This window comes from Liolophura sinensis, chromosome 6 (genome assembly GCF_032854445.1).
Source record: "Liolophura sinensis isolate JHLJ2023 chromosome 6, CUHK_Ljap_v2, whole genome shotgun sequence".
NCBI classification, from domain to species: domain Eukaryota; kingdom Metazoa; phylum Mollusca; class Polyplacophora; order Chitonida; family Chitonidae; genus Liolophura; species Liolophura sinensis.
The window spans coordinates 52,344,721-52,356,830 of NC_088300.1; the positions used below are offsets into that span (position 1 = coordinate 52,344,721).

General features: G+C 35.8%; 1 protein-coding gene across 2 annotated transcripts; it reads left to right on the top strand.

Moving 5' to 3' along the window:
- Positions 1-229: 229 nt before the first annotated feature.
- Positions 230-10,637, top strand: LOC135468783 (RAD51-associated protein 1-like). 2 transcript variants are annotated; one of them, XM_064747204.1, is made up of 8 exons: positions 230-367; positions 2,521-2,570; positions 3,216-3,339; positions 4,917-5,104; positions 6,350-6,538; positions 7,439-7,594; positions 7,823-7,963; positions 8,999-10,637. In XM_064747204.1, the coding sequence occupies exons 1-8, from the start codon at positions 342-344 to the stop codon at positions 9,118-9,120; spliced, it is 996 nt and encodes a 331-aa protein (XP_064603274.1). In that variant the 5' UTR covers positions 230-341; the 3' UTR covers positions 9,121-10,637. The 2 variants fall into 2 exon arrangements, with proteins under 2 accessions (XP_064603274.1, XP_064603275.1); XM_064747205.1 differs by having other exon boundaries at positions 6,350-6,535; positions 7,442-7,594.
- The last annotated feature ends 1,473 nt before the right edge of the window (positions 10,638-12,110 follow it).

Genomic DNA, 12,110 nt, shown 5'->3' on the forward strand with positions numbered 1-12,110 from the left:
GACAAGAAAAAGTGACAGCCACATTCGGTAAGCCGCAGTGTAGTATCTGAATAATGTAATACCACACGTAAAGATTGTTTAGTAATACGGTGGAAATAAATCAAAATTCATACCTTTTCTGTGCTAAACTTAAATGTTTAAAATTATACATAAGGTATATTCCACACACCAATTTTAATACCGACGGTGGCGTAACAATAATATCATAGCTCTGAACAGAAATGGAGGGACTTCTGAAAAGACACAGTTACATATCGTCCTGTGTTCTGAGCCCAGTTCATGATAGATTTTAGCTTTTCGTTGGTCGGATATAGGGTCTTTGTTTGACAGATCGCTCAAAGATGTCTGAATCCAGAAGACCATGTCGGTATGTTTTGTGTGGAAGAAAGACATTGTGGTGTAAACGAATGCTGTTGTTGTAAAGCTCTTGGCTCTGCTTTCGGTGTAGCACACTGAAATGATTTTTAAAATTCACAGAAACCACAACAAACTATACATTTTTGGAAAGCGCAGTATATGTTTATTTCAAAAATACATTGTTCATTATTCAGCACGAAGACGAATTTGCATAAAACGCAATTTTCTGAAAATAGCAAAATATGAGGACTTTTGTGTGAATGTTTGGGGGGGGGGGGGGGAGGGTATTGTCAAAACAAGGCCTAAAATATCCCATTATTGTTTCTCTGTGAAGTATATAGACACTATGATACTAAAGAAGAATTGCAGTATTTAAGAAGTAATCGTAAATTTAGGGGTACAAGTTGTGAAATTAAATATAAAAAAATGCAGAATTTCGGCTATTAGGGTACCCCATTTTGATTTTGCAGAAGCAGGTTCCACAAAAACATTTCTGCTTTGGTTAATATGTAACAAATAAAAATTAAGTGTTTGGTAGCTTTCATTTTTAACTCAAAATTAAGTCACTCTTTTGTGAAATCCACCCCATGAATATTTGCCCTAAAAGAAAGTACTGTTTGTGTCATACTACCAACTATTTTACCTAAATATTAATAATTATTTATTTTGTAATGTCACATTACACTGTCAAAGCAAATGCCATAATCTCTTCACATACAATCAGCTGTCAAGTATTTCTTAGCTTTAGAGCTGAACTGCTTTGGGAGGCATATAAATTCCATCCTTAGCCATTCAAATTTATTTGATTCATTTAATCAGATATTTACTTATATCACATAATTCAGTTTAAAATAAGCTGATTATATTATGTGATCACGCACATTTAGTATGCCATTGTGAATTTAGAACCAGACAACTGAAAACTACACAGTCACTGAGCAATGCTGTGAACACTGTGCTCCAGTGTAAACAAATGCTTTCAGCACATTCACACTTAGCATTTTGTTACTTCCTACATTCAAATTCCAACCATCAAAATCAGCAATAAAATCACTCTGCTCCTCACTAAAAACCCCAGAAGAAGTGGGTTCTTGTTAGCCAATATGTTTGTCTTTGTTTCATATGCATAAAATCAATATTTGTATCTACCTGAAGTCTTTAGCACAGATTCGTGGCTGTGTCATGTCTGTTTCCTGCTGTAAAAATGACAACCTCTGTACACAACCTCTAACACCTTGTTCGGCAATATTTTGAATCCGAACTTTGGCCAAGTCTCAGCAAGGTACCTCACTGACTGTTTAAAATTTTATAATGGCAAATAGGGCGTAATTTCCATTTAAACCTGAATTGTATCAGGAATGCATGAAGCTGACCAGCTCTGTACAGTATTACATTCTTAAATCATGTGTGGGCTTGACGTTCGGTTTTGTGAAATTTTGTTTGCCCTAGGATGCCCCCTAAGCAACATTAAAATCCTGATGTGCTTGCAATGGCAGTTTTTTGGCGGCATTTCCGAAAAAAAAATTACCTGTCAAATACATCTTATGGCCTATAGGATTGTAGGCACTTATGTTCATTACCCATTTGTCTGTGAATGTTGATAGTAAAACAAAACGTCGGTCAGTTATTTCCAAAGCTGCATAGGCCCATTGGCCCAATATTCCTTGGTAATGTTTAAAGCAACCTCAGAGCAATCTCAAACTATTACCTTTAGTCAAAGTTTCAGCCAGCCAACTTAGCCCAGATTTGATGATTTGCTGAAAAACTCTCAAAAAAATGACCCCTATTGTCTCAGTGGTTATTTTCTTGCCTTACCATTGTCAGTTCTGTGATGGTTAGTCCATTGAAATGCTGTTTTGGGAAAAATTTTGGCAATAATTACTCTTACATAAAATGACCAGAAACAATTAAAATTTATTACTGCAGCATATCTAAAAATAATTAGTTCTGTGAATACTGGTAAAATAATGAGGTAGTATGTTAAGATGCTTTGCTGTGGTAAATCCTTATGCCTACATGGTATGCATTCAGTGTGACTTTGAACTTTGAACCTTGTTCTGTACATCTAGGAAAAACATGGTCACAGTTTCACTTTTATCGTATTATGTGAAACTTGTACGTGAAACTGGTACCTAATCTTCTTGTATTACATTTATTTTGTAGGTCAAGGAAGACAGTTGATTATTCAGCATTTGAAGGAGAAGATAATGATGGTACTTGAATTTAAGTAGTCCTATTTTATGGTTTGATTTATTTACATATGACACTGTTTGTTTCACTGAAGAATTTATCACATATATGAACGTGGTCACGACTCAGATTTTGGGACTGCATGGATCACTATGTTTGATATTTTGAGCTCTTCAGAGTGATGGCCTGAATAAAAATTGAGGTCGTTTTCATTTTGGGCCCTTAAAAATCAGTTCTGAGATCAAACCAGGGTCCTTCACCAAGTGCCTTAAATGCCTTGTCACTTAACTCTGCAGTCAAAACAGTGAGAGTTTATTGGTCAGGGGCCTGACAGTCACAAGACCTGTATGCTGTGCACATCTCAGCCAGCAGCATTTTAATGTTTAATATGAAATCTCTATGCCAGGTGTCAGAGTGTGTTATGATAGAATTTGTTTGACTGTCATTGATGATGTTTTAAGGCCAATAAATTCAATTTTTTCTTTTAATATTTATATTTGATAACTCAAAGTTTCTCCTACAGTTGACATTATTTCTGTTAGTATAGTTCTCCTTTTGCTTCAGATTTTGTTTGGGAAGTGTCCAGAATGATATCAAAGAGCCAGGTGTTTCCAAGATGTTCCCTAATTAAAACAGCTGTCTTCTAACACTCTCTGTTAAATCTTCAGATGATTTCGCTGATCCTACTCCGCCAACTAAAAAGGCAAAAGGGTCAAATAAAGAAAACAAGATGAACAGGAAAAAGGAGGGTGAGCTTCCCAAAATCAAGTCCCAGGACAGAGGATGTGGCAAGTAAGATTGGTGTGGAAGGCTCACATAAAGGATACAGGCTCTAGTTGACCCATGAATGAGTGGGTTTAGGCTTGCCCAATCATATAACATGTTACTGAAGCTGACAATGACCATATTAACATTGTTGACAACATATTTACTACTCTGCCTACATTTATCTTCTAGTTCCAGTGTACTGATTGCATACATGTAGATCATCAGTGGGCTAGGAGGTTTACAAAAGGAAAAACAGAAAGGAAAATCTCTGAAGTCTCTAGTAAAGTCATTACAACAACAGTGTACATGTAACATCCCGGTTTGTATTTTATCATGGCATTATTTGTGTTTAGCTAGAAATAGAGAGTTATTATTTTTGGAATATTTGACACCCAAACCCATACAAGAACATTATTCAGAAGATGGAGCTTATGTTTAATCATTTTTTTTATTGTATTCTGTCCTCACCATGGTAGAAATGGCAGATGAACCCTACTCTAGTTGTTATTCCAATCTAGCCCAAGGGATATTTTCAGCCCTGTTTTCATTGTCGTAAAGCCAAACATGGAAGTGTGGCAGACTGCTGTGTACAAGGTTCTGTGTAATAAGTGTTTGTAAATTAAGGACAGAAGGTCAATAAACTGTTTTTTATTTGCCCTACATGTGAGTTATTTTTCCTGTATAACGTACACCAAGGCTGAGTTGTGTTCTCATGTGATATTATCTTGCTGCTGATTTTGACAGAAAATGGTGTGCAAGAGAATATAATCCTTCTGTTAGTTTTAATGTTGGTGCTGTTATTACTGTCTACCTTTTTTATTTTTTTACATTACTAAGTGATGCCATGAATAATGGCTACATAGAGGGACTCCCTTTGAAGTTAAATCTTTGATTTATGTTGGATTCAGGGAATGCATTCACCCCCAATTTGAAATAGCAGTTTTGGCTTTTTAAAAGAAATTGATAAGTTACTAAATTTGTTAGAATCAGAGACAGGAATTCAAAATATGATTTTGAATTAGAAAGGTACACTTTCTAATATGTTTAGATTTTCCAGCTTACATGTAATGTTAAATGCGTTTATAGAGTCATTGGATCACAACTAGTTACACTGTAGTACATGTTGACTAGATGATAGCACCACATACCTGTAAATGTTCGTGCATGTATATGTCCAGCCAGGCACCAAAAAGCCATCTGAATTGAAAATCAAATTTTAGAAATTGCTTTTACCTTTACAGCAAGAAATGCTGATGAGCTCAAGCTTTTTGTCACTAGCTTTGATAGCAAGTATCTCAAGAAACTGATTTCCTGGGCCCAGTTTTTCGTATGTGTATTAGCTAATACTGGTATTAAGTCGTATTTGATATTCAAAATTTTAACCAAACTCAGCAGCCAATGCCGTTGTCCAAAGCCAAAGTATAACAGCCGCAGTTTTAGTTCATATTTATTACACAGGTACTCAAGTTTTTTTGCAGGCTAAGTACAAAATTGAAGACTTGGCTTTAAAATTATGGTATTAAGTCTTAAACCTGTTTGTTTTAAACCAGCCTGACCCTGTACTGTATATTCTGTTCTTATTTTTTGTTTATGCTTCACAGCCGGCAATCCCTTGATGAAAAACTGTTTGACAGAGACCTAGAAGCTGCTCTAAAACTCTCTATCCTGTCATCAGCAGACGCTGATCTCACAGAAGTTGCTGTAGAAACTCACAGTTCTGACAAACCTGCGTTGTCTTCGACAACTCCTAGTGTAGAATCTAGAGGATCAGGTGTGACAGAGAGCAAGCGTGAGTTTCATCTACTTTTTAAAATTTATTTACAAATGTGATGTAAATGTATCGTATCTGACGCATTTTAAATATGTAGCTTCTTTCTTTCAGGGCACTAATGCCTTGAAAAAGAAAACACTAATACTTTATTTTCGTGTTTTCTTTGCCATTCATGTTTGGCGAGCAGAATGTAGCTCAGTGGATAAGATGAGACAAACAAGGTTCTGGTACAATCCCAGCTTCATACAGCAAACTTGTCTTTTTCCCAGCTCTCACTGTTTGTAATGGTCTTATATATTTGTAATGGTGGCAATAAGGCGATGACACAGGTTTGGACGAGCCATGTTGGCGGCTAAGAGGTGTGATTTTAAGGTAGTTTCTAAATTGAATACACTTTCATAGTCTAGTCTGTCAACTAAACAGAGCTGTTGCCAACTATAGTAAAATCATGCCTTTTAGCCGCATTATCTTGTTTGAGCCCCCTCCTTATTTTTCCTAAACCTGGGTGAACTGGCAAGATTCTCGAAATGCATGTCATAATTGTATGGTCAAGGAACACCATGAAGCTTTCATTTAAGTTCCATATGTGAAATCATGAACTCTCTTATTTGAGAAGTCTGACAAACTTTGTCATTGTGATATACGTAATGCATATCATATTGGTGGAAGACAAATGGCCTTCAGGCAAAGCTAGGATACCGTAAAGGAGGGTACTGTACTTCGCATGACAAAGTATTGTCTCACCTCTAATACTAAAGAGCGTAGAGTATGGATTATACGACATTGTGTTTCCAGTTTCTCTAAAACAGATTATCCCATGGCCTTGAGAAAAAATTCCAGATTAAAAGGTGATTTACTGAGTTACCAAGCACATTAATAAAAAATATGCCTATATCTGTTTAGGTCTGTGTGTATCCTTCTTCTGAAATAACTTTGGTTTGGTTTTTTCTTGTCTTTTTGTTTTTAAATGTATATTAAAAGTGTATACGGATTATTTCATGTTTAGGAGTGGGCAAGTTGATAGTTGACTATCAACTAGATAGTTGACAAACACCTTCAAGATGAAGTCTATACAGGTGGGCCAGTGATTATTCATTTATTGATTGAAGCCTTACTTTAGCCAGAAATGACAATATAAGGCCTATAAGTGACATATTAGAATACCACACTCCATTTTTTGTGCTATTTACTCTTTGGAAATGTTACAAAAGCATTTTATGTGTTTTCATGATTTACCTGAAGTCTTTTTTCCTTTTTTCGTAGATTCTCTGCCATCAGTGGCAAAGCTTGATGATGAGATTATAGCGTTACCAGATGATCTCTCTGAGAATCCTCGAAAACGGAGGAAAGCTGCTGTTAAGCCCGTGAGGTATGATGACGCTGACGATGATGATGATGCTGTGGAAGAAGAATGGAACCCAGCAAAAGCAGACAAACTGAATTCAGGGAATGGTGTGGAACAGTTTTATTTTATTGAGTGGTTAAATGGTGCCCAAGACCCTCTTTTATTAAATTAATGACTAGATTTTGCAGTCTGGCTTTACTGAGTGAAGCGTGTTGGTAACTATCTATTGGCATGAAAGGAAAAATGTTCACGTGAATAGTTTTCGTATGAATGCCACATTCAGGGGGAGTAACTCTTTACTTGCTGTGACAGGAATAGCTTCACAGCTTCATTTATTGTAGTATTAGGATTAAATTTTACAGGGATTAGGTTGGATGTCAAAGTGGCAAAAGATTTCTGTGAAAATGTGTGAATAATAAAGAATAATAAATTGCAAAGTGAACTTCTCAATGTTTTCTTCATGTTGGTATAAACCCCTCCATAATCTGTTACACATGGAAAAGTTTGTCCATGGCTTACTTGCCAGAGGTCGTTGGTTTACGGGCACTTTGGTTTGCTCCACCCATAAAACTGATCTCTGTTGGATAAATGAATAATTCTTATGTATGGGGCTAAATTATACATGATTTGCTTGTGATCGGATTTTAGGATAAATTATATAATGTAAAAGACGTCATCATTAAGTGCATTTTTGCCTCATACGTATAATGGAATCTGAAAATGCCATGACAAAAACATAGAACTGATAGGCCAAACTGTGAAATATGGCTTGTGATAAAAGGTTTTGTCAGATTTTGCCATGAGATTGATGTGGAAAATACTGAAGTGTAAAATATATTTCACCATGTGATTTGTGTTGTAAATGGAACTATGGTTTATGAATCAAAGGGGGTATTTTTGGTGGGTATTCATCATGGATCCTTGTTAACATACATGTGCCTTATGTGCACTGTGGTGTAGATATTTTGCTTAGAGCTAGTAGTAATCATCTAAAATTGTCTCTTCAGATGATGATGATGATGATGATGAAGAATTTGATCCAGAGGACAGTGATTCAGATTATGGCTCATCCAAGAAAAAGAGAGGAAACAAGAAGACAAAGTCAAAACCAGTGACTAAGAAGGTTACACCTACAAAAACTAAACTGAAGTCAAATGTAACAGGTAAGCCAATGTCTTATTCAGCATTGGTACCAAAAGTCAATAACATTGGAAAACATACAGAGCCTTATTTATTGTAAAATCATGGATCATGATTTTCTCAAACAAGCTGTTTTTTTTAAATCATTTACAGATCTTAAACATTTTAACACAAACTTAATGTGTTTTTGCTCATACACAACAACTGTATTTGGCTGAATATAACACTTTTTTTTTCTGATGATACACCAGTTACTCCAGTCCATCAGAAGAAACCTTCAGTGAAGCAGACTAATCCCAAGTCAACAACTAAGAGTTCCCCGGTCACACCATCCCATCATACACCGAGCAGAGTTCTCTCTGGCGGCCTTAAAAAGGCATGGGTGCCACCAGGTGAGGGGCCTCAGTCAGTCATACAAAGATATGTTCATACACAAACATTTGGAAACTGTCTACTCTTTGTCTTATTATTCTCATGATAAATAGCTTTGCTGTGAGACTTGTGTGTTTGAGATTGTTGTATATTCATTACAGACACTGTATTGAAAGAGTGTCCAGTCTCCAGTGCCGCAATAAAGATTTCCAGTACTGTAATTCTTCAACCTTTTTGCTGGTTTGCCAGGTGTTCATTCAGACATATTCAAGAGCCATTATTCTATGTAGATTGATAAAATTATACTTTTTGTGAAGCCTGAAATTAGCCAGTCCAATCATTGTAGTTTTGTGTGATTATAAATGAGCATAAATTGCACTGAAAGTTGCTCTTTTATATGCGGAAAGGTGGAGGAATTAGAGTAGTGATGTTGTTTAATGAATTATGTTAACTTTGCTGAAAAATATTGACCCTGACCTGTGGGCAGCCATTGAGCAGAGTATAGCGAGGTTATTTTCAACTCCTCTAAAGGTAACTTATTGGCACAGGCAGATGGAAAATACACTTTTGATATAATAGAATGATTGTGGAAGTTTGCTATTTTTGTGTATACATATATATATTAATTTTTGAGATATTGAACTTGGTTTAGACGATTTTATTGCCCAATGTAGAAGCCAGTGCTTTAAGCTTAAAGCTTATATGTAAGTTGTCAGATACATAGAGAAAGTTTCTCTTATTGAAGGAAATAAAAAGTAAATAAATCTGTTAAAAAAAAAACAATTTACAAATATACAAATACATATTAACATATTTATAATGTGAAGAGGACTGGCGACACCCTATGTGAGCAGGTTGTTGTGCTGCAGGGCTCGCTAGACTCGAAGAGACCTTTTCGTTGCAGGGCTTCTCATAATGTTTTGTAATAGTTCCTTTTCCATGAAAAAAAAAGGTTCCATGTAATTTTCAGGAATGTTAAAATGTCAGATTTGTTTCATAACAATTCTGTGTTTTGCTGCTATTCTTACTGTGATGTATTTATATCGTTTCCACAGCCAGATCCACCAGTTCATCACCGCTTGCCAGCCTTACTGTGAAGTCGCCAAGCAGCGGCCTTCGGCTGGGACTCTCACGTAACCAGAAAGTCAAGTCTCTACACCCCTCTGTTGTCAGCTGAATACACGTACATGGCATTTTAACTTAAATTTTTTTTCGTCATATTTGTACGGAGTGATGTTTTAATGCAAAGATATAGATTGTATAGTTACAGCTGTCAGGTGTGTTTTTTGAAAATGAATTTGTTCAGATGATATTTTCTGTAAAGAATTGGCATAATCTTTGTACTCATGATTGTTCTTTTCATGAAGTGTCATTGAAAAGTTTGTTAGATCTGCACTCCTAGCCACTAGTTTTGTTTATATCAAGGTTATCTCCCTTTATCATGGTACAGGTAATCATTCCAAGCATGCCATTGTATTCATTTAGTTGACTGCCAGGTGAGGACCACTCTTACTTTTATTATTATTATAATTTATGTAGCAATCAATATTCTTTGAAATATATGATAATGAAGAACAAAGCTTGTATTATTTTCAAAAAATCCACATGTACATTATTTTTCTACCTCAACTCATTTTATTGAAAAACTGACCAATTTTAATCAACTACTTCTTGATACCTGTTTGCTAGATCGTGAAAATAACCTTAAATGTACAGTTGAAATACATGTGCTTCAAACGTGTGTATCCATATGCCTCAACAGAATACCACAAGTTGTGTTTTCTTCAAAGTTTGGTTTGTAAAATTTCACGTTCAGAACACATAAAGGTCTTAAAATTACTCATGTGGATGACAACACTCAAGTGTTTGTGATACAATCAACCAAACTTCACAAAAAAGCCCCACTTAAATGGCCTTTTATAGCTTGGAGTACACAAGAATCGATTTGGCCTGATCATTGAGTCAGGTTGTAAGCGTTTTTGTATACAAAATAACATGATCATTGAGTCAGGTTGTAAGCGCTTTTGTATGCAAAATAACATGATGACTGAACTGGAGCTATGTTCCAGTTGTTAAGTGTATACCTATTGCAAAAGTCCAATCCGAAATCATTTGGACAACAGGGAAGGATCAGTCTTGCACAACCGGCTGAGTACCGCTGAGTCCCGCTGAGTCATGTCTTAATGTGATGAATCACTCAGAATGAAGAAAAGTGGGTCACTTGACAAATGCTGAACTTTAGGTGAAATACGGAAATTCAGTTTACATCCATATTTAGATCAACATGAAAAGTTAGTGCTGTTACATGGTGACTTCAGGGTGATGTTCTTTCTATGCATATACAGAACTGACTTACTCTTCCGTTAATGTCAAAGTGAGTTGGTAGAGCTTCACCTTGCAATGGCTGATGTCATGTGTTGACCTAAGTGTGCGTGTAGTGGTATGAAACTGCCAGTAGTTCATCACTAAATAAATTATTGTTTTTTGAAGTATGTAAGCCTGGCCCTCCAAAAGATCTTAGTTAGACAGTTATAAGTATGACTTCCAAAGAGAAGGGTACTGTGATCTATGAGTCCATTGCTTTCTGTATCTTGAAGTGTCAAACACTAACATATGTGACTGATCTGACATTTGTGCAAGGCTTTTTATTTTATTTTATTTATCAAGTTGTGCTTGTATAACAGTTAGTGCTTACCACGTAATATATATATATATATATATAAATACTTGTAAATAAATTAAACTAAAATGGAAGGAGACTTAAGACTTTGCCTTGTCTTGTTAAATTTGCACAATATCTATTCACTTTGTGGTCCAAGCCTTGTCAAATACATGCGCATAGATACAGTGAGATAGTTTTATGTTATTTGTGCATTAGATGTGTTTTAAGTTATTGTATTCTGCTCTATATCTGTTCATTAAGATGCACATAGAAGTTGACAGAGTAACATCACAAAGTTTCTACATGGATATTAATTTCTGATTTATTTCTTGCATCATTTCGATGTATGTTCTAACAAACGTGTGGTTCTAACAAAATGATGTTAGAGAAACAAAGTCATTATCTACGAAGGAACTTTGTGATGTTACTCTTTTTCTGACTAAGGTTTTAGTACTGTGTAGAGGGTTCCAATTCATCCGTCCGTCCAGAATATATTATTACATGCATTAGCTTACATCTGTGAACACATGACAGAAAGGCTAACCTACCTACTGATACAAAGCTATCCTTGATGAGTGGATAACATGCTGGTCTTTCAGTCATAGAACACGAGGATTTGCTTTATTCTGAACCTTACAACCTTGAGATGCCAACGCCTCCACTGTTCTAAGGACCTTATTGGCAATAAGTCCTCAGTGTTTGTACGGCCTCTCTAGATTGTCTTGCATGCATCCGAGCAAGAGGACATACACCTGGAAAGTTTGTTAGTTACTTGACAAAAACAAGTGGTTTACTCTTCAGTTTCCTTGACAAATATTTTTTGATTAAGAAACTCAATCCCAATCATATTGATACAAATCAATAAGCAAATCTTTGGTATGATGTCCTAGTAAGATAGCACATGGTTCCAATTAGTTTTTTCTTTTTAATTTAAGGATTTGTTTTGATACGAGAACATAAAACGTCTTTGGACCAAACCCATGTGCCGTAAAATGGAATTTTTCTTTTTTTGAACACAGCCAAAGTATGAATCACCCTGCATCAGACAAAATAATCCTGTATTCATTGAACTGTTAGGTTCATGTGTGGCACCTGTATATTCTCATATCCTGCAGGCCATTCCATATGCGTCTGTTGACTAGGCTATCTCCCTTTGTTTGACTGAGAAAGCAATGTTGGTACAGAGGCAGTCTGGCTCTGCATTGATGGGTCACTAAGTAAGGTCTCATCCAACATGAGTTTAACTGACACTATATATATTTCCATATCTTGTCACTGAGTATTGTGTAACTGAGAGTAGCCTATAGCTTAAAATAACAATACCTCTGGCATGTAGCAGCTCAAACAGTGGACACATATGTCCATTGGAAATGAAAATGCTGAAAGAGCCAGCGTATGTGTATGAACACTAAAGTCCTTGCATCAAACCCAAATGCCCTCAAAATTTAGTGGAGATTTTCCAAACAACCCTAGAGTTCACTCCATTATCCACGGATCAAGCGTAT